This window comes from Pipistrellus kuhlii, unplaced genomic scaffold (assembly GCF_014108245.1).
Source record: "Pipistrellus kuhlii isolate mPipKuh1 unplaced genomic scaffold, mPipKuh1.p scaffold_m20_p_12, whole genome shotgun sequence".
NCBI classification, from domain to species: Eukaryota; Metazoa; Chordata; class Mammalia; order Chiroptera; family Vespertilionidae; genus Pipistrellus; species Pipistrellus kuhlii.
The window spans coordinates 11,684,709-11,710,973 of NW_023425427.1; the positions used below are offsets into that span (position 1 = coordinate 11,684,709).

Sequence of the window (26,265 nt, forward strand, 5' to 3'; positions counted from 1 at the left end):
TTCTGTGAGTCTTTAAATCCAATGTAAAATAAGGTAAAGAATATATATTATTACACATTAGTAATAGTTCTATGAATATTGGGAAGGAAAAAAAAGACATTTGTATGGGAAACCACTTAAAAATGTGGTAAAAAAAAAGATCTTGAAGATTGGTACAAATACCCATCGCTGAGCAGTTAACGTAGTTTTTAAGGCTTCAAAATTATGTTACATAGTCCTTCTGCATCCAGCAGTTTACTGGAATATTTTAATAACTCAGTATGATTAAGGGTAATAATGAACACAAACATGCCTTTGCAGCAGCATCTTCAGCTTCCCGTTTATGTTTGCTAATGTTGTGGTCCAGTTCCTTAATTTTGAGCTGAGACTCATTGTTTTGTTCCTTATGCTTTGCCACTTCTGCATATTTAGCTTTGATTACATTGTCCTGGGCTGTTATCACTTCCTTTTGCTTGGTCATCTCTTCTTGAGCTTTATTTAATGATTCCTGAAAGAAATAATTAGAAGATATATAGCAACGATATAGGAGATATTATTTTTTTGAAAATATATTTTATTGATTTTGTACAGAGAAGAAGGGAGAGAGATAGAGAGTTAGAAACATCGATGAAAGAGAGTCATCGATCCGCTGCCTCTTGCACACCCCCTACTGGGGATATGCCCGCAACCAAGGTACATGCCCTTGACCGGAATCAAACCCGGGACCTTTCAGTCCCCAAGCCGATGCTCTATCCATTGAGCCAAACCGGTTTCGGCTAGGAGATATTTTTAAAAGATCATCTAACAGCCTTCTGGGTAAGATAGCAATGTGATTACAGGCAGATGGTCACCTGATCCTCTACATATTATATCCCCATTAAAATGACTAATGAATCTTATACACAGGAGAAAACTGGGATTTCTACTAGGAAAAAAAAAAGGGGGGGGCGGGGAGATGTAGTGATTATGCTGGAGGCAACTAAGTTTTTACTGAATAGTGTAGTTAGGATTAATTGGGGGTAGAAGAGACTATTGGAATCTGACTAGTGAGATTTCTTGAAAAAGTGGCAATTCTGGGTAGTTAATAAGAGTCATTTGGGAGTTTATCAGGAGGAGCAAAGAACAAGGGTAGAAGTAAGGTAGTCTGGGATCTGTTCCTTTTCCCTTCTGTGGATGTAAGCCACATACATTACCTTTACCCGTGACAATGGAAGGTCATTGTTTGGTTCTAGAACAGGGAGCAAAACAAGGAAATGGAAGAGAAAGGAACTTTTTTGAAGAACTAGATCTGTGCACAAAGGAAAACTTCCTGGTCTGACTTCTATCCCCCAACCTCCAAATTGGTCATCACACCTGGGATTTAGTCTACCACAAATGCTTCACCCTAGATCTTAACTCACACAAATACCTACAGACAAAAAAGCCTAGGTCAACTTGTATTTAGATGATGGAAAACAAGACAACCTGCTCCCTAAAAGACTCAGGAATAATTATCTCCATGAATGATTAAAAGTGAATGTATAATAACTTTTAAGTGTGCTCATAAGGAAACAAGGTAATTGTGAACAATAAAGAATACTTGACATCATGATCAGGTTACTGAATGCACCCAAAATGCTTTTGCAGGAGGAGGATAAATCATGGCACTTATCTAAACCAGTGTGCCCACAGTATTTTTAAAACAAGCAATACCTGACTATTTAGTCACGGGCACTGGCCTTTTCCCCTTAGATTGTCAAATTAAAAAAAAAAAAAAAAAAAAAAAAAAAAACGCCAACAGAATAGTCATCTGTTGTATATCAATCAAAATTTTACCCATTTTTTTTGGTCAGAATGCAAAAATATACGTACATTGTGGTGTGCCACAGAATTTTAGTAATTCATTTCTTTGTGCCATCAGATGAAAAAGGTTGAAAATCACTGTTAAAATACATTTACTTTTTTTTTTTTAAATCTTTTAAAAAGCTAAAAAAAATACTCTGGTGATATTCACCAAAGGAAAACAGAGAAAGTTTATGCTGAATTAACTAATGCTGTACCTGACAAAAACATGTTTATGAAGAAGACTGCCTAACCATTAAAGATTGCACTGCAGGTGTGACTGACTTAATCTTTTAGATAATCGTTTTTATAATGGTAGGGAAAAACAGGAAATCTGTCAATTCAGGTTGATCAGAAACAAAATTTTAGTGTTATTTGTTTTAAGCTAATTAGTTTTAGGCAGTTTAACTCCCTAGAATGTCCTTAACACAACTTACCATCAAAGAAAAACAATTTAAAGTTTGTTCTTTCCGACTTTACATTCTAAAAACCAAGTGATCCATTTTATAGTTTTCCATAAAGAGAAAGATACTTTCTTTATAAAAATAGGTACATGCTTTAATTTTATTTAGGTGAAGAAAGGAGGGGCCAATTTTCACACTTCTTTAAAAACTGTCTAATTTTTAAAAACTCTTTGCTCCTCCTGATAAGTGTCATTTGGGAGTCTATCAGATTATCTTATTAACTGTCCATGAAAGACAGTAGAAAATATGAAGGAATGAGATTAAAAGATAACAAATCAAAGGAGTCAATGTTTTAAAAACTAAAATTTCCTTTGGAGACATAAATAGAAACTATAGCTGAGAAGCATTTCTATCCCTTATAAACAACAACAGAATTAAGAGGAAAGATCTACTTTTCAAAACACAGGATGATACAATAATTAAGTCATGTTAAAAGGAAGATGTAGAAGTAGAAGCAAGGCAAAAACATTCTTTTACCACAATGGAGGTAAATGAATGGAACTCCTGTTAAGCTAGCTACGTACATTTTGTTAACATGAAAATCAATGATTTACTATTTACAAAAACAGTATTGAAATGGCAGAAAACTTCATTTCTTATCACAAAATCAAAGTACATGCATGCACTGTACAGCGTGGTTACTAGTTAATGCATAAAAGTTGCTAAGAGAATAAGTTAAAAGTTCTCATCACATGAAAAATGTAACTGGTGCCGAAACCGGTCTGGCTCAGTGTAGAGCGTCGGTCTGCGGACTGAAAGGTCCCAGGTTCGATTCCGGTCAGGGGTATGTACGGTCAGGGGTATGTACGTTGGTTGAGGGCACATCCCCGGTGGCGGGGGGGTGCAAGAGGCAGCTGGTTGATGTTTCTCTCTCATCGACATTTCTAGCTCTCTATCTCTCTCCCTTCCTCTCTGTAAAAAATCAATAAAAAATATTTTTAAAAAATGTAACTGGTGACAGATGTTAACTAGACTTACTTTGATTATTTTGAAATATATACAAATATTAATCATTGTATTCCTCACCTGAAACTAATGTCAATTATAACTTATTTCTACCCCTTTTTGAAAATTAACATCAAACAACAGAATTCAAGGTGGGAAACATAAAAAGGGACAAGAGGGTATCCAATATTAAGGAGGAGCGATCTCTAATAAAGACATACCCTAAAAAACCCCCCTTGACTCCAAATCCACTGCCTGCTTCTGCTATCATCACATCTCCCTCCTCAGTAAAGGATGCTGTGGGGACACTGTAGAAGGAAGGGGCTTTACTGTCTGGTGTGCTTTTCTCAAGGACAAGCTTCATGGCAGTGAGGGGGCTTCTCAGCATGTTCACAGCCTGTCTCCCCTGGCATCACAGAACTTTCCTACAAAGGGCTTTCCCTGGCTCTCCAAACCTCACCACCAGTGGGCTACAGTCAAGTCTTCTCCAACTAGATCTGGTTCTCAGCCCTGCAGTGGAATGGGGCTATTTCCTGATTTATTTCATCTATGGGGACACTGCTTCAGCCCTACAGGTAATGCCTGTTCCCTTATCTGCTGATTCCTATTTTCAGAGTTCTCAAAACCCCTTAGTGATCCTACAACACTCCAGATTCCTATTACTGTTAATTTTCTTAATTTACAAGTTGCCCTTTCAAATTACTGTGTTTTTGTTATCTGAATAAACCTGGACTAAGAGTGAAGAGATTGAGACCTTTGAAGTTAAATGGCTTCTAGCCAGTGTTTTATAAGTAGATTGACATTTGCAATTTCTTCAATATGGTAAGTAAACCTTACCTTACTTTTAGCCACCTCAGCTGCCATTACTTCAATCTGACCTTCATAGGATTTGATAGCTTCATTTACAGCTTCAAGCTGTTGTTCGCAGGATGCATGCTCTCTCTTGAGCTCTTCCAGTTCCAGAGTGATCGCTTCAACTTCCTGTAAGAAACACAGGGCATTAACTACTGAAAAGTAAATACTACATATCAACAAAATTAGTAAAGACTCTCTTGCAAGTAAAACCAACAGCTTAATTAACTACCTAAAACATATCTAAAGTGCTTCATCAGAAGAAGGGAGGGAAAATATTTACTCTCCTATACTTAATATTGCACATACATCTGTCATTTTTACTAGTTCAAGAAACTTTGCATGCACTATTTCCTTTATTCCTATAGGTAAAAACAATATTGAATTCTACATAACAGATACGTTAAGTACAATGTAAAAGAAGTTTCTCAATTTTCTTCTTTCCTATTATATATAGCCTTCCCTATTATTAGAAAATAATTTGTGCAGCTATTTAATGACAAAAGCATGAGTTTAAAAAATAACTATGAAGAAAAGTGAACTTTTATGGAACAGTGATTCAGAATATAGACATTGGAGACAGAAAAAAATCTAGGTTTAATTCCTAGCTTTGATACAATCCAAAAGATATAATCAAATATCACCAGCCTACAAATGAAGGGCATTCCATAAGTACAGCATGCTTTGTCCTACATCATTTTTTCAGAGTACACATTCACATAAATGATCAACAAAAGAAATGAATACTGAATCTGATATGACATAACAAGATGTATTTCCTAAAAAAGTATGCTTTGTTTTTAGATTCTGTGAGAATACTGAAAAATAAGGCCAATCAATGGTGCTCTACCACCTTCAGCTCTGTGTTGGATGTTAAAAGATTGGTTCTCTTTCAACAAAGGTTATTATTACCTGTTGTTTTTCTTTCATTTTCTTGCTGGAAGCATCTGCTTTTGTTTTGGCACAATCAAGTTTTTTCTGAGCATCCTTCAGTTCCTTCTCTCTTTCAGCTTCTGCATTTTTCATTTTATTCTCTAATACTTCATATTTTTCTTCTGCTTTCTTTTGAATTTCTTTGGTGTTTTTTAAGGTCTCTTCACTTTCCTCTGTTTAATAAAGTAGGCAAATGTGGGTAATTGAGATACTTCCAACTATTAACAGTTATAGATAATGGCTTACAAATTCAACTCTTAATAGAAAAAAACGGTCTGGAAAGTTAGAAACTAGAACTTAAAAAAAAAAACACAAAAAAAACTATTCCAACTTTATTCTTGAAATGGTATGTTGAAAAAGATCCTGCATGAGAGCCATATTTGATCTGAAGATCTATGAAATTATTTCCAATCATATGAAATTGAATAACAAAAGATAAACGTAACCTATAACTTATTAAAAAGATCAGACCATCTTTTTTAATATATCTGTGTGCTTCCTAAAATCAGAACAGAGAGAATAACTATGATATTTTTCCTTTATTTTAATTGCCAGAAAGCTTAGAATTCTATAAATAAGCTTACTTTGTATTCTTCACTCACTTATTTTGATTCAAGAGAAATATTGTGAAAAATGTCTAGGATGAAACATATTGTCTCTAAATTTATGAAGAAAAAATAAAATAGAATAAGTATGTTATTCTCACAAATGACACGCTGAAAGAACCTGGAGAATTTTAAAAGTCTGAACAGGGCCGAAACCGGTTTGGCTCAATGGATAGAGCATCAGCCTGAGGACTGAAAAGTCCCAGGTTCGATTCCGGTCAAGGGCATGTACCTAGATTGCGGGCACATCCCCAGTAGAGGGAGTGCAAGAAGCAGCTGATCGATGACTCTCTCTCATCGATGTTTCTAACTCTCTATCCCTCTCTCTTCCTCTCTGTAAAAAATCAATAAAATGTATTAAAAAAAAAAAAAAAAAAAAAGTTAAGTCTGAACAGGAATGAATTTGGAGAAATGAACTTTCATTTGCTACTGGTGCAAATGTGGACTTCTACAAATGGGCAGAATTTGGCAATATAGTAATCATAACATGCAATAATTAAAATAAGTTTTAAACTCTAAATAACTCAAGTAAGGTTACCAGAAACACATTAAACACAGTTCCTCGTCTTACCAATGGTTTTTTTAAGAGCATCTAATTCTTCTTGTTGCTTGTGATATGAACTTTGTTGGAGCTTGGTTTGTAATAAATCTGCCTCCTCGGTTTTCATCTCCCACTGCTGTTTTAGTTTGCGATACCTTAGAAAAAGAGAAGTTTGTACCAAATGAACACAATTTTTCTGATGTTTAAGACATGCATTCAAACTACAGGCTTTTACCTAAAACAAACTCATATACTAAATATAAACAATATAATATAAACAATATAAGGTACCACTGGTTATCAGAATAGTTTTGAGGCATCAATTAAATTCAAGGTTGATTTGGTCGCTGAAGGTTAACAACTCTAAATGACTAAGACTAATAATTTATTTACAGCAATACTCCTACTTTTAGAAAACACTAAAAATCATCTTTGAATGAAATAGGCTTCCTTAAAAATAACCATTAATAATAATATATTATCTAGTAATCTCCATTTTCAAATGTTAAAAAAAAAAATGATGTCCCTTACATTTTTTAATGAGACATAGTTTAAAAGTGCTTAGCACCGAGTAAACATTTGCAAATCCTGTGATCTACCCCAGTTCTGGCTGTTTAAATATATTTAGCTAATTCATCTACAGTTAAATTTCAAGTAATTAGAAATTCATGATGTTTGAAGAAAAAGTATAAAATACTTATTTGCGTATATTGCCTCAAACTGCTTGACATAAATTAAAGCCATAATTTAAGCTAGTAATTTTTCAGTTTATTTAAAAACAAAAACCCTATGTTCCTGATATGGTCTATGAAAGAATAGCTTTAGTTGACCCTTCCATTCTCATATTTTTTCAAAATCTATTTCCTTTCCTTGACTCCAGTGCTATAAATCTATAGGACAATTCTGCAAAATAAATGATCCAATACTGCTGAACAAAGTTAACAGTTCTAAGCCCAATGTGAGCACAAACTCGCTGCCATATCAGAGCTTCCACACAGCTCAGAAAAATTTTGTTGCATTTTCCTCACAGAAAAAGTTCAGTCACTTTATGGTTAATTTATGTTACTGAAGGTAAAATGCAGCCTATACATGTATATGATGTTTGCAAATGGGCATTCTGATATACTATACCTTAGAATGACCATGCTGACTGATGATAACAATTTCTTCAATATACACAGTATCCTAAAAATTTTGTTACCCTTCTAAGCTTTGATAATTTTAGATGAATGCTACAAATTTCATTTCTAACTTTATGTAGATTTTTAAAAAACCTTTATTCAGCATTGTGAATTCTAAATAAAATGTTTGATTTTACCTCAGTTGCCAGCTTCAGAGGGACTGGAAAAAATTACTTTCATGTAATGTACTTTGTAAGTTGGGGGGTTTATACTCCTGAAGCCTTTCAAAGCAAGGACTCTTCTCCAGGATAACCACACGTGTTCACTCACATCATTCAACAGCCACTTTCTAAGCAAGGCTTTCCCTGAACACCAAATCTGAAATTTCAGCACCTATGTCCTGCCAGTTCATTATCTCCCTTTCTGTAGTCCTTTTTTATCCTTAGAACTTAGCATTTCTCTAACATACTTTACCAATTTAACCTTCTTTAGAGTTTGTTTCCTAAACTAATATGTTGATATATATTTAGGAAATATATATATTTAGCAAATATATATATTTATAAATATATGTATTTATAAACAGGATGAAGAGATTTATCTGTTTTATTCATCATTGTATTCCAGTATTTGGTACATAGGAAAAGGATCTCAAAAATGAATAATGTTGTTTAAAAAAAAAAAAAAAGGTTAAACAGCATGATCCCAATTTTGAAAATAACATACATAAACCTTGTACCATACATAAACAGAAATAATATTGAAAGGTTCACATACATACCTATAATCTACACCCACAGAAGAAACATGTAAGGATACTTTAATTTCAGCAGTGACTTTCTGACAAGAACTTGTTTACTTCCTCCATAGGTAACCTAGTAATTTTAAATAGCTATAAGACAGCCATAATGCTGCTAAAGTCAGTGCAGACACCTGATCAATGCTATACTGTATCATATCCTTCAAATCAAGAACCAAGTATCTGTTATCAACCTCCAGAGTACATCTCAAAGGGAAAGGGGGATATTTGGCTAATTTTTCCTTCTGTTTAATTTTTTATCACAAAAACATTTTTATTATAAAAATGGAATAACTGATAAACAAGTTATCAACTGACAATTTATTTAACTAAAACCAAGGACCTGAAGAAAAAGTCAAAGTTGCATTTCTTTAAGTAAATATATATTTCCTTTTCTACCATGCAAAATATTTGACCAAAAAGAATATATATAAATATATGTAGCTTAATTCAACAGGTCTTACTTTTCAGCAGTGTTTTTAAGACCTGCTAATTCCTCTTCTAGGGCCCGTAGTTCATTCTCCTTGATTCTCAGCTTATCTTGAACATCTTTGAGTTCCTGAAACTTTGTTAAAATAGAAGCTGCCTGGGATCGAGCACCTGATAAAAACAAATTGAAATTGTACGTTAAGTTTGAATTATACTTGAAATGATTCTATAGGCAATCTTTTACAATGAGCTTATGAAACAATAGAATTTACTTCATTTAAATCTTACAATATACATACTTGGTAAGTACTTCTAAGTAGATGTGGTGGATTATTTGTTCAAGCTAATCACTGTCCCGCCCTAGTACTTCCCATAAAGATCAGGGTTAGGCATGTAATTTGATCTGGTCAACAAAGAGAGAAATGTGCCTCTTCTGAAAGTAAGCCTTTAATGACAGCCCCTAAATCATTTTCCCCCTGGTCTATTTCTCCTTCAGCCTGGGTCCCAGAATGGAATTAGCATGGGACAGAGACAATTGACCTACAGCTATTGTAACATAATCATGAAAAAAATTTGTAAGCCACTGAGATTTGGGGGCTGTTTGTTACACCATAACCTTGTCTGGGCTCTGATATAGCAGAAAATTGGTTTCACTTTATAAGCAACTGTATTTGTCTGGCATTGACAGGCCAAGATGTTATACTGACAAGGCAACTTGTAGGTTTGGTAAAATAAAAAGGTCAATTAGCAATGCCATTATGAGCATTTTGTTAATATGATATGGGGTTACATAGTTGCCATCCCTTAAGCAGTAATTTCAAGAACATACAAGTCAATGAAATCTAGTTTCTTCTATTTTAGATATTTAAAAATATTTGGTCTGTCTTCCAATTGAAATTACTAGTCATCTTAATTAAGTACTGGGGAATTTGATCATCAGATTAATTTTGTTGACTATTCTTGGCCTAGAAAGAAATTGTCATTTAATATGTAAGAGGTGTTATATAGCCTCTTGGTTTGGTTAAAAGCACGAACTCTAATTAGAGTTCAAATTTTGAATTTTGTCACTTACCACAAGTTATTTAACCACTCTGTAACTTACTTTCTACAATTGTATATTAGAAATGATAGTAATATGCTTACCTCATAGTTGCTATAAGGATTAAATCAGTTAATTATTTAAAGCGCTTAGAATAGGGTTTTATAGCATGATAGAGATGTTCTCTATCTGCATTTTCCAGTTACCATTAATTAACCTAAATGTATGGTTACTGAGCCCTGAGAATGTGACTTGTGCAACTGAGGAAATGAATTTTAATTTTGATTATTTAAATGTAAATGTAAAGAGCCACAGGTGGCTAACAGTTCCTATTTTGGACAGTGCAGTCTTACAACACTGCCTAGTACACAGTATTATTCAGTGTTTGCTATTATATGATCACTTGATACAGATCTGTAAACTCAATGTGGTAAACATTAAAATAAGAAGCCTATGGTCATTACCTAAGAATTCCTTTCTTAAAGCATTAAAAAAGTACCATCTCAAGGGCAAATTTAATTTTGTTTTACTTTTGACAGTAGCAGTGGCATATACACAATGTTTGCTGAAGGAAAAATGGTGGTTAGGCTACAAATATACTGGGGGGAGAGGGAAAAAGAGTTCATTTCCCAGTGATTAGAATATTCTGATAGGGCAATAAGCAAAGAAAACAAAAAGTAACAGAATTACTTGATGAATAAAAAAGCTAGGATTGATGCTTGGACTAGAGCTCGTTGAGGACTATGACATCACATAATCTCTCAATAATTATTAAATGCCTGTCAAGTGGTAGGTATTCGAAAGAAAACCCAATCCCTAGATTAGTAATAAAACTCTGAATTAAGTCATTCCAACCCTACTATTTCCTGTTAAAGATAATAAAAGCTCCCATCCTATTTGCCACATAGAATTATGAGGGCAAATCACATAACACCTACCTCCACTCAGTGTCCCGTGAGGATCAAATACCTCACCTCCTCGAGTTACAGTTCTAGTCATTATCCTTTTATCAAAGGCTACTTTTTTTGCATTATCCATATTGTCACAAACAAATGTTGTTCCAAACACAAACTCCATTGCTTTCTGCAGTTCCGGTTTGTATTCAACCAGGGAAAGGGCCACATGAACATTGTTAGGGCCAACCTGTGGGGAAAAACAGATGTGTCCTAGTACTTACTATTGAAAATAATTTTGAAAGGAAAGTAGTAAGAATTGCTACAATAGAAATTTAGGTAATACTTATCTAACACAATAATTCCTTTAGAACTTTCTAAAATGTTACGGAAATCTCCAGAGTTTTTTATTTAGGAAAAAAATAAAAAATACAAATTTAAAACCTGAAAGACCTATTGCGAGTTTCCAGCAAGCAGGAGCCACTATGAAGTTTCTAAATCCAAATAGGACTATTTGGCCAGATTTTTTTAATTAAAGTATAGCAATGCTGGACCAACATTATGACATAAAATGTTTTGTTTTAATTATTAGTAATATGATTGTTCCACAGTGAATGGTTTTTCAATCAAATTAAATATGCTAGGGCAGCCACTAAAATAAAAACACAATAATTGAGTTAAAAATTTTTTTTTAAATCTGTCCTTTATTTATAGTGTCTACCTCTGCTCGTCTTTTAGAACAACTAAGTATTCTTTATGAAGCTTAGCAGCAGCAGAAGTCAAAATAAAGGAGACTATGTAACACATGTTCAGCACTGTACTGCAATGTAGCAGCTGCATTATATCTGGCTAACGGATTTAGTTGTATTTTTACTGTTACTTGAAATCCCAATTTACTTCTGACACTGGGACTGGACCTAAAGCTGAAATAACTTCCAAAGCCTTCAAAGTGAAGGAAGTACTCCTCAAAAAGCTGAAGCCAGCACCTTAAACTCAAAATACCACTTTCCAATTACTGTGCAATCATCTTCACCTCCTGACAGTGTATAGATCAACACAATTATACTTTGAAGTAATTTTAACTGAAGGCTTCTCAAAATTTCAGCAAATATACTGAATATCCATTTAATATCTTAATTACAAATGCACTTTGAGCTTTCAATCTTTTCAACTTCTGCACTTGAAATAACCATTGAAGCTGATTCTACTGCTGAATATTACACAATCGTAATTGCCTTTTAAATGAACTTCCTTATACTCATCTGCTATTTACCAGTAATCAGACCAGGGGTAGGAGTTAGCTACTACTTCTCAACAGCTGACTGGGTATCTCTGCCCTGTGTTTTGTACGTCCACAGATTGAAAGGCAACTTAGAAGAACTCTAACAGAGAAGCGTCTCTGAAAGATCAACAGACACCTTCCGTACGGTTCTTGCTGTGGACAGTTTACATGTGCCTAGCATGAAAAAAAACTGAAGAATTCTGGTATTAGTAAACTATAATTCTAATTATTCAGAAAACAGAAATTCAATACAATCAAGAGCCACTTAATGATGGGGATATGTTCTAAGAAATGCACTGTTTCATGATTTCATCACTGTTCAAACATCATAGACAGCGGTCGCCAACCGATGGTCGGAGGACCACTGATCTCCCGTGAGGTCAGAAAGGTTGGCGACTGCTATCAGATTGTACTTAACACAAACCTAGATGGTATAGCCTATTACACAACTAGCCTACTGATCTGTAGGGGAGGAAAAATAGTTTTCCCTTCACTTTTCTGGTTCTTAGCTGAGACATTCCTACAGGGGGGAAGGGGAAAAATTAACAGGAGAAAAACAAAAGTTTAATAACATGCTTAATAATGTAACAAAAAGTTTAATAACAAACTATTTTTTTACATGAAAGAGACCTGGGGAAACTGACTCCTCAAAAAGTGAAGCCAGCACCTTAAATGTCATCTTCAGTGCAAGGCAAACGATATTGGGGTGGGAAAGAGTAAGATACCAGAAAAAGCACAGTAAACAAAGGTAAGGTTGCTATGTAGATTTTCCTTGTCTTCTGAATTGATATGATTAGAGTTTTTAGACGTAATGTGACTCCCCTCTACACCCTTACAAATGAAAGTATCTTTTACAAAGGGTAACTTCTTTCTTAACAAGCCTAAAATATTTTTTACCAAATAGACATACTTAGGAGTAACAAATTGTTGCCCTAGAGCTTCTAGGCTACAAACCTGTCCAGCATGTTACTGTATGAAATACTGTAGGCAACTGTAACACAAGGGTTAAGTACTTGTGTAATATGTGCTATGATATTACTAAGGCTAGGACTTCACTAAGCCTTAAAATTTTTAAAGCTCTATTATAATCTCATAGGACCAAGGCCTTATATAGGGTTCTTTAATGGGGAGAGCACTGTTTTTACTAACACCTGATAGTTATATAACTTGACTTAAGGGTTAAAGAGATTCTTATACTACAAATTTGAAACACAATTTTTTTTGTACCTTAATTTTTAAAACATTGTAGCAAAAATTGTAATTCTGCATATATTAAGTCTGCCAAAATTAATGTTCTCTAATTTTAAAGATAGAGATAAAATACTTAAGTAAGACTTACAAGATTCTGAGCGACCCTCAGGGTTTCTGGAGCAATACACGTGGCTGAAATTTTATTGAGTGGAATTATAGTGTATCGACGCTTCAATTCCCCCTTTTCTAGTAGCTTTTTTCCAGTAATCTAAAACACAGTGCATGGGAAATAAAAGATGCATGTATGTTATCAATGATAGCAGAAAACATTTGAATGGAAAGATTGCACCTTTAGGAATCCACAATCAAATAAATGTTTAGTGCCTACTATCCTGAACAATTAAAAGTCTAAGGCTGATAATATACATTCTGGATACCCGAGTGAACTTGAGAGTTCCTCTGAAATACACCTAAATCCAATATAATAAAGAGCTAATATGCTAATTAGACCAAACAGTAGAATGACTCGAGGCTGCTGGGGCTTTGAGGGCCGAGCCCCTTGCACTAATTTTCGTGCAACAGGCCTCTAATCAAATATAATAAGTAATATACTAAAAACGTCATTAACTGAAAAGTTTTAACTTGTAAAAATAAGCAGTCCTGGAAGAAGCTTATAACAAAGTACCCAAATCTTCTAGCAGCACATGATTTTCAAGCTGAACAGCAATTACAAATTTCCTTTATTAAAATCAATTTACCTCTGTGTCTACTACAACATTGTAGAGTCGTTCCCCAGCCACCAATTCTAAAGCAGTGGTTGCAGAGGTATCCTTCACACTGATCAAAGAAGCTACAAGTCCTTTCACACAATTTCTATTCCAGTTCTTCTCTGGATCCCTAAAATGGAAAAGATGACCAAAGTCAATTTTAGATAAGAAAATAGAAAAAAATTATACATATAAGTAATACTCAGGAGCTCTTTCTGACAACACATTAAATTGAAAGAATCAAAGATTTAACAAAACAAAAACTGGAAAATGTCCCAGATGCCTACCCAGCTATTGTTTTTAAATCAATCAAAAGCCCTTTTAGTAGATATTGTTTCCATGTAACAAAAAACCTTTGACTTTCTAATCTTTGTAATACATAAATTACCACAAATTCTATGAAAAACTCCTATGAGGAAGTCAAATTGTAAAATGTTAATGTGGATATTTATCATTAATGATAGAAAAACTTTAAAGAAACTTTGGAATGAGATTAAATTCCCTCATTTTGGTTTCAAGATAGGTAGCATGAATAGCCATTAAATCTTACAAGAGCCGACACCGGTTTGGCTCAATGGATAGAGTGTGGGCTTGGGGACTGAAGGGTCCCGGGTTCGATTCCGGTCAAGGGCATGTACCTTTGTTGCGGGCATATCCCCAGTAGGGGGTGTGCAAGAGGCAGCTGATCGATGACTTTCTCTCATCCATGTTTCTAACTCTATCTCTCTCCCTTCCTCCTTGTACAAAATCAATAAAATATATTTAAAAAAAAAATCTTACAAGAAAGAACTTCCCCTGCCCACACCTGAAACATTTCAATAAACATTTAAGAAAAAAATAGCAATTAAGGTAAAGCAGTTTATAATAGTTTTCATACAAAAATCTTAATGTCCATGAAATTTTCAGACTGCCTTCCAGCCAAAATAAAAATGGATCTTGGTTTTTATTATGCTAAAATTCAAGATTTAAATCTCATACCTGTAGGCAAACTGAAGATTGGGAAATCTGGCCAAGAGAGCTTCATATGTTTCTTTCAATCTACTGATATCACGTGACAGCTGCCTACGCTTTTCCAGAAGGCTTTCCTCCTTGTTTTCTAAATAGTAAATCATAAGTAAATTAAAACCAAATCTTAAAATATTCTGTTTTAAGGAAAATATTTGTAATTTCTAATTTCTATTTCCAAAGCATTTCTAGAAGCAAAATACAAATTTCTGATAAGAAATAAATAGCATGCTTAACATTCAAATTTCTATCATGTCAAGTAGACATTTCTGGCAAATAATACAATTTCTATTTCAAAAAATAACAAATGAATTGAATGCCTACTGAAGTACAAATACATTTTTGAGTTTTCAAGTGTCAGGGCAGTGATTGGAGCAGAAAATCCTGAGTAGTGAGTCTTCAAAAATTCAAAGCACTATGTTATAGTTAGATATTTTTGTGACTATATTTGTAAACATTAATACTAATAGGACAAAAATTTCCTGCTTGCTATTTCTTTAAGTTCATTTCACCAATCACCACTACCTACTAATGGTCTAATAGTATGTCTGTAAAGGCAAACCTTCATAATTTAGCTTTTTTATTTCGGCTTCAAGTTTTTCTTTAAGCTTCTTCACAGCCTCTAAAGCTTCTTGATCCTTCCTGTAGCCACTATCCATCTTCTTAACTTCAGCTTGTTTAGTCTTTAATTCTTGTTGGGCATGTTTCAATTTCATCTGAGCCTACATGAAAAATGTAACAGACCATCTGAGACAGATAGTTCAGATTGGTTTAAAAGAATCAGCCTTGAAAAGGCAACTGTTGGCCACTTGGATTAGTATCCCAAAAGAGCAATCATTTCCCAACATTTTCTCCTCAAAAAAAAACAACCACAAACAAACTACTCAGAGTAAAAACTAATGTGTTTAACATAAACCATTAAATAACTTGCAATTTAAATCCCTATTTTTAATACTTATAAAATATGAAATGAATTAGTTCAAATTATATAAAATATGAAATGAATTAGTTCAAATTATATAAAATACCTGTCATTAACTGGTTAAAAACACAACAGAAAGCTGGAAATCCTAACTAGTTCTCTTCCTTCCCACTTAGATTGTACTAATGTATATTTGTGAATGTTTAACAAGAGAAGCTGGACTGAGCAATGAGAAATATTACATAGAAAAAGGGAAACTAAATTGACAGCAATTTAAATGTAGAGTCTGATATTTAAATGCTAGTTTATATAATTGAACACTATTCCTTAAAACCATGTAGTATTCTAAGGTCTGTATCGATATACCCTCCCTCTAAAACTGCATAACAATGGGCTTTTCCCCATCAAATAAATTTATAGGAAAACTAAGAGGATTTTAACATTTTTGGGGGGCTATTGATTTTTTAAATATTTTGTGACCATCTTTGTTGTATAAAAAAGTGGCAAATAGGTAATAGAAAAACTTGAATTGGTTAATACACAAATACACATGTCCATATATATTTTCAGAGTTGAGTCTTCCATTACAAAAAATGTGTATATATAATTTTTTTTTCTTTCTGCTATCAAAAGTATTGACAGGATTTTAAGAGTTGTACAACTATCTAAACAAGTTTGAAAACCATTCTAATAGATTGATTTCATAATTTTCAAAGGCTTGTCTGAGTAGGAAAACCAAAGACTAGAATGGGGGTAGGTGGGAAGTAGAGATCCTTCCAAAGACTATGTTGTCATGTTTTAGAACCAAGATTTTAAGAAATAGGTGGTTAGCATAGAAATGGAGAGGATGCTTTTCTGTTCCTGTTAAAGCTTAGTACTTTAAGTTTATGATACCAGTAAAAATAGCAAAAATATATATATAAAATTGACTAACCTCAAATATTCCACATAGTGCTGGAAACAAAATATTCATTGCACTAACAATTTCAATTAACCTATAAAGGTATTGTTTTAAAGCGTCTTTAAACTATCAACATTTAGCAATCCACATATTAGAATTTCATTATTGCAAATGCTATAAAATGGCAGAAAAAAGTAAGTTCCTTGACACTGATCTGATTATTTTTTAACAAAGCATAAATGTGAAGCATCTTCTCAAACAAAACAAAAAAGTAATTACATAGTGCTTAATGTTTATATTTACCTGTTTGGCTTCTGTCTGAGCTTTACTTATATCATTTTTACAGGCCATCATTTGACCAGCAAGAGTTGCTTCTGCTCCATCTTCGTTACTGGACAGGCCAGCAGAAACAGCATTGAAGTGCTGTTGTGCAGCAGCCAAAGCTTCAGCGTCTTTATTACTTGCTTCTTGAAGGGTGTTCAGCCCATCTGTTATCTTCTTAACCTCTTTTTCCTTTGCTGCTAAAGTTTTAGAATCCTTTAGGAAAAATTTCAGAATGGAAAGTGTCATATTTTAGGAGAAACATCTTATACACATATACACTATGTCATCAAATTTCACTGCAATTTGAAGGTGGCATGGTTACAAGGAAAATACTGTCACCTTAAATCAAATAATTTAAACACTCGATTCCCATTTTAAATTTGCTGTTTTTAAGATAAATGTGCTTCTTATTCTTTTAGAAATACTTTCATGTTATAGTCAAATCTAAGATATGAGCTGAAACATAATTGCAAATTTAAACCACTTGAAAAAACAGTTTCTAAATCTAAATAATTAAAATAGCCAACCTACACCAATTTTAAAAGTAGAGATTTTAGGATTAAGAACATGTATATAAACATATTTTTAGACCCTGGCCTGGTAGTTCAGTTGGGTAAAAGATTATCCCAATACGCCAAGGTTGTAGGTTTGATCCCAGGTCATGGTATATACATGAATCATCCAATAAATGCGTAAATAAAATGAGCAACAAAACAGTGTTTAGCTCTCTCCCTCTCTAAAATCTATAATTAGAAAATTTTTAGAATATATTTATAAACTATTAAAGGCCATAAAATTTAAGCATTAAATAATTGTGGGGCAGCATTACTTTTAACACCTTTTTAAGTTTTATTAATCGAGCACTATTCAAGATACCAGCCCTAAAAAATATAACTATATTGTTTATATGAAAGTGACCAGAAATTTTGGCCCACCTGTTTAATTCATGATTGAATAAATATTTACCAGATATTTACTGTGTACCAAATAAAATGATGTATTGTTTTAGACTTCTTAGGGAGCCTGTATGTTAGGGTGGAAGACATAGTAAGCAAACAAAGCAAAGGGATGGAAAGTTAAGGGGAGCTATTGTTTTAAGAAGAATGACAGGAGGTCTTTTTGTGATAACATTTGAGCAGAAGCCTAACTGAAATAAAATGGCCATGGTATTCTAGTAGGAACTGTGAAGGAGCCAGAAATTAGACCACACAGAGTTGTAAAACAAGGTCAAGATTTGGATTTAATTATACTTGTAACTTTGAAACCACTGAAAGGTTTTAAGAACAAGAATGATGTAATCCAATTTGTATTTTAGCTTTTGTAAAGAACAGACTATAGAGCAGGAGGGACAACTAATAAGGACACTATTGCAGTATCCCTCATGGGAGGTGATGGTGGTGATGAAAAATGCAACAGAATTTGCTGATGGATTAGATGCAGGATTTGAGAGAAAAAGGGAAATCCAGGAGGATCCTATAATTCCTGGACAAAACCATTAGGTTACTAGTGGTGTCCTTTACCAGTAAAAGAAAAATTCAGTAATATAGGCAGGTTTGGGTAAGTGAAGTAAATTTAAGAGTTTTATTTTGGATATGTTAAATTTTAGACTTTGTTAGCCATCCTTGTAAAACTATCAATTAAGCAGCTAGACAAATGAGTCTAGAATTTATCTAGCTTCCCTGAGTCTAGAATGCAGAAAAGAAGTGAAGAATTTGGGAAATGCCAACATATGTACTTTGATTTGTATTTTTAACCTGGATTCAACATCTCAGCCATGCTGGGACTGGTAGAAAGGGCAGAAAAACAGAACAGGCAGGTCTCAAATGCTGGTAATTAAGAATCAGGAGGCCTATCTCAGCTTCACATTCCCCAGCCTAGAGCTCCAATGCCAGGAAGAGGAGTCCCCATAACAACGATGTGGAAACCAATGGGCATTGTATATAAAAGAAACGGGTGTGTGTGTACTGGAGTCCTACTCACTGCAAGTCTTAGAGGGCCTGGACATAGACTCACTCACAATCTAGCTCTGAGCCCCAACACAGCATCTCAAAAAGCCAAGAAACACACAGGGAAGAACTAGCTTCAGGGCAAGGGCTGGAAGGGCAGGGACAGCTCTCTCCCAGAGGAAAGTGCTGGCAGGTGCTACTGTTCCTGTGTTGAGTCCTCCACCCTCTAACTTCCCAGTGCAGGCAGACACCAATCTGAGCTCTTCATTAATCTAATCTGAGCTCTTCATTAACCTAACACCATTCACCCTAGTAATTCCCTGAGACCCAGTGCACCCAATTCACCCACCTGGCAGAATCTCTTCCAGTAGCTCCTAGACAGAAGGAACCTGCCTAAGCTTGAGTTGTGGACTTCCCTAAAATCTTTCAAAGGTACACAAATTCCAAATAAGACTTGGTGTGCTCGGTACCTATTGTTTATTCCAACCACACAAAGTGGTGACCACTCTCTCATCAGATGGCCCCAACTCTGGCATAAGCAGGTTTGGAATATAGCTTCAACTAACAAAAATCTGGCACAAGTGGCAGCAAGCTTGAGCCCCCAATGTGGTGTCCATCAAAAGGTGCCAAATGCAACACTAGTGGAAGTCAGCCATACATAAGGGGATATAACTCTTGTAAACATATACACACCCAACATAGAAGCACCTAAATATATAAAGCAAATATTGATGGACATAAAGGGAAACAATGACAGTAATACAGTAACAGTGGGAACTTTAACACCTCATTGACATCAATGCATAGATCATCCAGAGAGAAAATCAACAAGGAAAAATGGCCTTAAACGACACATTAGATCAGATTGATTTAATTAATACTTTTAGAATATTTGATCCAAGAGCAGCAAAATATATTCTTTTTATGTGAATATGAAACATTTTCTAGGATAGACTACACATTAGTACACAAAACAGGGCTCAATAAACTTAAAAGACTGAAATCATAAAAAGCATATTTTTCTGACCACATGGTATGAAATCAGAAATCAATTAAAAAACCAACACATGGAGGCTAAATAACATGCTCTAAACAATAAATGAGTTAACAAGATCAAGGAAGAAATCTAGGTACCTTAAAACAAATGAAAATGAAAGCACAATGAGCTAAAATTTATGGAATATAGCCAATGCAGTTGTAAGACGGAAAGCCACATCAATACAAGCCTACCTCACAAAAATCTCTAGTAAACAATCTAACCTTACAACTAAAGAAAACAGAAAAAGCATCAAACAAACCACAAAGCAAGTAGAAGGAAGGAAATAAAAAATATCAGAGTGGAAATAAAGTAGTCTTTAAAAAAATTAATGAAACCAAGATTTGCTTCTGTAAAAAGATAAAATTGATAAACCTTTAGCCAGACTTAAGAAAAAGAGGACCCAAATTAATAAAATCACAAGTGAAAGTGACACCACCACAGAAATAAAAAGATTAAAAGAAAGTATCACAGTTATTTGCAAGCAAATTAGACATTCTGTTTCTTTAAGAAACAGAATTTCTGAACAGATCTGTAAATATTAATGAATTTGAATCAGTAATTAAAATTATAAACCAATCTCTCTGATGAACTTAGATGCAAAAATTCTTAACAAAATATTAGCAAACCGAATTCAGCAATACTTTAAAAAGATCATACAACATAATCAAGTGGAATTTATTCCTGAAACAAGGTTGATATACCACATAACTAATGTGATATACCACATAAACAAATTGAAGGTTAAAAATCAGATGATCAAATCAACAGATACAGCAAAAGCATTTGATATATTCCAACATCTATTTAAAAACTCTCAGAAATGTGGGGATAGAGGAACCATACCTTAACATTATAAATGCCACCTAAGATAAGCCCACAGCTAAATCATACTCCACAAGTTTTCCCTCTAAAATCATGAATAAAATAAGGGTGCCCACTCTTTCACCATTTCTATTCAACACTAGAGGCCCAGTGCATGAAATTAGTGCATGGGGGAGGCCCCTTAGCCCAGCCTGTGCCCTGTCACAATCTGGGACCCCTTGGGGAAGGCCAATTGCTGGTTTAAGCTCAATCCCTGCAGTCGAACATAGAACATCTAGCAGTCGGACATCACTCTCAAAACCAGGGACAGCTTGCTCTTAACTGCTCACCTGCCTGCTTGCTCCTAACTGCTCACCTGCTGCCTGCTCACTGTGTGTCACAGCGACCTGTCATTCTGGTTGTTCTGTTGTAATGGTTGCTTATACATATGTATATAGAGCTTAGACATACGTATATAGATAGTATTGGAAACACTAGCCAGATCAATTAGTCAAGAAAAAATACAAAGCATCCAAGTTAGAAATGAAAAAATTAAGCTGTCATTATTTGCAGATGACATGATTCTATGAAGAACCTTAAAGATTCCACCAAAAAACTATTTGAATAAATTAATTCAGTACAAGATTAATATTCAGAAACTGATTGTATTTTTATACACCATAATGAACTATAAGAAAAATTAAAAACACAATCCCATTTACAATTCTGTAAAAAAAAAAAACAACCCCCCCCCCCCCCACACACACAAATCAGGAGTAAATTTAACCAAGTAGATAAATGACCTGTAGTCAGAAAACTGACACCGAAGAAAGAAATAAAAGAAAAAAAATAGACAAATAAATGGAATACTGTGCTCATGGAACATCATTAAAATGAACTTATTATTGCAAGCAATCTACAGATTCAGTGAAATCTCTATCAAAATTCCAATGGCATTTTATTTTTTTTATTGATTTTGTACAGAGAGGAATGGAGAGAGATAGAGAGTTAAAAACATCGATGAGAGAGTCATCGATCAGCTGCCTCTTGCACACCCCCTACTGGGGATATGCCCGCAACCAAGGTACATGCCCTTGACCGGAATCGAACCCGGGACCCTTCAGTCCCCAAGCCGACGCTCTATCCATTGAGCCAAACCGGTCTTGGCTCCAATGGCATTTTAAACAAAACTAGAATAATCCTAAAATTATGTGAACCAAAAAAGGCATCAAATAGCCAAAGTAATCTTGAGAAAGAACAAAGTTGGAGGTATTAAGCCACCTGATATGAAACTACTAGGTATACTACTTAATAATGCATATTTTTTCTATAGATGGAGTTACACATATGTTGATATATATGCGATTTGATATGTATGCTATTTTGTTGTACTGACAGCAACCATCAAAACTTCATGTCAAAAGGTGTTAACATCATAGACATTTTTATGCCTATAAATTGTCGAATTTGTGGCCCAAAAAAAGCATTTGTGGGATGTTTTAATTAATTACTTTATTTTGAAGAAAAGTGCTGCTGAATACTTTTGGTAAACATGCTCCATCTCAAGATACTTGTGAACACTGGCTTAAATGCTTTAAAAGTGATGATTTCAATATGAAAGACAAAGAACGTCCAGGTCAACTGAAAGTCTGAAGACCAAAAACTAAAAGCATTGGGTGAGGATGCATGTCAAACTCAAAAACAACTTGCAGAAAGATTAAACATTGCTCAGCAAACAATTTCCGATCGTTTACAAGCAATGGGAAAGATTTTAAACGAGTGCCCCAAAAACTGAACAAAAGACAAATGTAAAACCAAAAAGTCTTCAGTAAAATGTTGCTTCAACAAACATCAGGAAAGAAAGTTTTTTGCATAGAATTGTGACTGGCAATGAAAAGTGGATTTCTTTTGAGAATCCCAAATGCACAAAATCATGGGTTGATCCAGGTCAACCATCAACATCAACTGCAAGACCAAATTGATTTGGAAAGAAGACAATGCTCTGTGTTTGGTGGGATCAGTAAGGTGTGGTGTATTAAGAGCTTCTAAAACAAGGTGAAACCATTAATAATGACCACTACTGACAACAAATAATCAATTTGAACTATGCTTTGATTGTAAAATGACCAGAATGAACCAGAAGACAAGGCAAAGTAATTTTGCTTCATGATAACGCACCATCACACACTTCAAAACTAGGTAAAGACACGTTAAAAGATCTTGCCTGGGTATTAACCCACCCGCCATATTCACCATAACTTGCTCCTTCAGATTACTCCTTGTTCTGATCCATGGCATTCGCACTTTCTGAGCAGCACTTCAAAACATAAGAAGTGGAAAACTAGGTCTCCGAATGGTTTTCCTCAAAATAAGAAAAGTTCTATTGGGACAGTATCCACAAATTACCTTAAAGATGGGGGAAATGTGTAGCTAGTAATGGACATTATTTTGAATAAAGCACTTTTGATGTTTCTATTGAAATTATTGTGTTTTCTTTGATTACAATATCCACATTATTTACCGATACACCTAATATACTACAAGGGTATATTAATGAAAACAGCATGATACTAGTACAATGCTGAGACACACATAAATAGGACAGAATAGGAACACCAGAAATAAATCCAGGCATATATGTTCAATTAATCTATGACCAAGGAGGCAAGAATATACAATGGGATAAAGACAGTTTTCAATAAACAGTGTTGGGAAAAGTGGACAAATAAATACAATATACACTAAGTGGCCAGATTTTATTTTTATATATATAATCTATATTTATACACACACACACACACACACACACACACACACACACACACAGGAGGCCCAGTCTATGAAAATTCATGCACTGGAGGAGGGGTCCCTCAGCCCGGCCTGCCCGCTCTCACAGTCCAGGAGCCCTCAGGGGCAGGAGGCGACCCGGTGATCAAGAGAAGGCAACTCCCCATCACAACTCTGCTGCTGCCACAGCTGGCAGTGCAAGCCTCAACCGACCCTGGTTACCTGCACCTGTGGCCAGCCCTGGGAGGCTAGGGGGCGGAGAGGTTTGGGCGCCACCATCTTGTGCTGTGGGTGCTGCCATCTTTGAGGGCTGGACAGTCAATTAGCATATTCCCTCCTTATTGGCTGTGGATGCCTCAGCTTTGTGATGGTATGAGGGTCAATTAGCATATTTCCTCTTTATTACATAGGATATACATGCCTAAGTGACCATTGCAACCGAATGGACAACAGAACAGGCTGTGTGGGGCAACCAAGCTGGCAGGGGGGTGAGTGAGGGGCAACCAAACAACTGAACAGGAGGCTGCATGGGATGACCAGGCTGGCAGGGGATGCAGTGAGGGGCAACCAGGTCAGCAGAGGGAGGCAGTTAGGAGCAACCAGGCCAGTGGGGGTTGGGGGGGTGGAAGGCATTGGGGACAACTAGGCTGGCAGGAGGAGCAGTTGGTGACCAGACCAGCATGGGGAGAGGAGGGGGGCAGTTAGGGGCAATTAGGCAGGCAGGTGGGCAGTTAGGAGCAGTGATCCCGGATTGTGAGAGGGATGTCCCCTGAGGGGTCCTGGATTGAGAGGGTGCAGGATGGGTTGAGGGGGACACCCCCACCCGTGCACGAATTTTGTGTATGAGCCTCTAGTATTATATAATAATAATCAAATTAGAACACATTCTTATATCACCTACAAGAACAAACTAAAAATCAATGGAAGACTTAAATGTAAGACACACAACCTAAAAGAAAGTATAGGCAGTAAACTATTTGACATCAATCTTAGCAATATATATTTTTTAATCTATTTCTCCTCAGGAAAGGGAAATAGATGGAATAAATAGAATTACATTAACCTAAAAAGCTTTTGCACAGCAAAGGAAACCATCAACAAAACGAAAAGACAAACCTATTGAATAGAAGAACATATCTGCTAATGGAAGAACACATCTGATCGCATGGTAGGAGTTAATAAATATCCAAAATTTATAAAGAGCTCAATATCAAAAACACAAACAAGTCTAATTAAGAAATGGGCAGAGGACCTGAACAGACACTTCTCCAAAGACATACAGATTGTCAATAGACATATGAAAAAGCTACTCAATGTCACTAGTCATCAAAGATATGCAAATCAAAAATGGAGTTATCAGCTCACACCTAGGCTATCTTCAATAAATCAACACACAAATGTTGGGTAAGGATGTGAAGAAAAGGGAACCCTTGTGCACTGTTAGCAGCATTGTAAATTGGTGCAGCCACTTTGAAAAACAGTATAAAAAGTCCTCACTAACATATGACACAGCAATACCATTGCTGGGTATTTATTCAAAGAAATCCAAAACACCTATTTAAAAAGATATACACCCCTACGTTCACTGCAGCATTATTAACAATAGCCAAGATACGAAAGCAACTCAAGTTTCCCTTGGTAGATGATGGCTCAAGATGTGGTACATATATATTAATGAAGTATTATTCAACCATAAAAAGAATGAGATCTTGCCATTTGCTACAATTTAAGATAGAACTAGAGGGTATTATGCTAAGTCAAGTTAAGTCAGATAAAAACAAATACCATATGATTTCACCTGTATTTGGAATCTAAAAAAATAAACAAAACAGAAACAAACTCATAGTTGCCAGATGGAAGGAGGGTTTGTAGGATGGGGGAAAAAGGTGAAGGGATTAAGAAGCACAAATTGGCAATTATAAAAATAGTCACAGGGTTGTAGAGCATAGAGAATATAATCAATAATACTGTAATAAGTATATATTGTCAGATGGGTACAAGACTTACTGAGCTGAATACTTCATGAGTTATATAAATGTCTAATATTTATACTGTACACCTGAAACAAATATAATTTAAAAACACAATACAAGTAGTCCAACTAAAACAAGAAATGTCATGTTTCTGTTCAACCAACAACTCCAGTAGCTTCCCATGTCATTGGAAATATAGGTCAAAGTCCTTCACACACTGCCTTATAAAACTACATGTGAACCGAAATCCCATTACCTTTCCTCATTCCTACTACTTAGTGCTAACCAAGGACACTGATGTCCTTGCTTTCTCAATACCTTAGGCCCTGGGGAAATTCCTATTTTGCCTGGACCATGTTACCCCACAGCCTCCAAATTTATCCATAAGGTTCTCTGACATCCGTTGGGTCTTAAATGAGCTATAACCCTATGAGATCTTCAATGGCTACCCAACTTAAAAGCCCAAATTGCACCCCTCTCTCATATATTCCCAATCTTCTCTCCTGCTTTGTTTTCTATCCACATCAGTTATCACTATATAACATGCTATATTTTTCTTTATCATTTTCACTAGAATGAAGACTCAGATGGTATTGTCCATTTTTGTCACTTTATCCTCTGGTACACACACAACCCAAACAAGTACACTTGGTCCATAGCACTCAGTAAATTTAAACAGAATGTATATTACTAGTGACATAAAATTAAGCTTATTTGCTTACCTCAATCATATTTTTTTCCAGCTCTTTGCGTTTGTTTTCTTCGCCTGCCAGATTTTTCTTCTTGAGATCAAAGGCACTTTGAGATTTAGTATGAACTCGCTGAGCTTCTGCAAGAGCATCTTCTAAAGATCGGAGTACACCTCCAATTTCCTGTAATCAAATATATACAATTAAATCAAAATAC

At 35.0% G+C, this 26,265-nt stretch overlaps 1 protein-coding gene across 1 annotated transcript in view; it reads right to left on the reverse strand.

The window, feature by feature from the left end:
* Window positions 1-26,265, reverse strand: part of SMC2 (structural maintenance of chromosomes 2) — a 51,983-nt gene that overhangs the window by 14,523 nt on the left and 11,195 nt on the right. The window contains exons 9-20 of the mRNA XM_045579948.1: window positions 26,082-26,231; window positions 16,793-17,026; window positions 15,229-15,388; window positions 14,640-14,757; window positions 13,653-13,791; window positions 13,043-13,162; window positions 10,467-10,671; window positions 8,525-8,660; window positions 6,171-6,295; window positions 4,974-5,167; window positions 4,047-4,190; window positions 293-487 (exon numbers count right to left, since the gene is read on the reverse strand). Of these exons, the coding sequence (XP_045435904.1) occupies window positions 293-487; window positions 4,047-4,190; window positions 4,974-5,167; window positions 6,171-6,295; window positions 8,525-8,660; window positions 10,467-10,671; window positions 13,043-13,162; window positions 13,653-13,791; window positions 14,640-14,757; window positions 15,229-15,388; window positions 16,793-17,026; window positions 26,082-26,231 (1,920 nt within the window). The remainder of the gene's footprint in view (window positions 1-292; window positions 488-4,046; window positions 4,191-4,973; window positions 5,168-6,170; window positions 6,296-8,524; window positions 8,661-10,466; window positions 10,672-13,042; window positions 13,163-13,652; window positions 13,792-14,639; window positions 14,758-15,228; window positions 15,389-16,792; window positions 17,027-26,081; window positions 26,232-26,265) is intronic.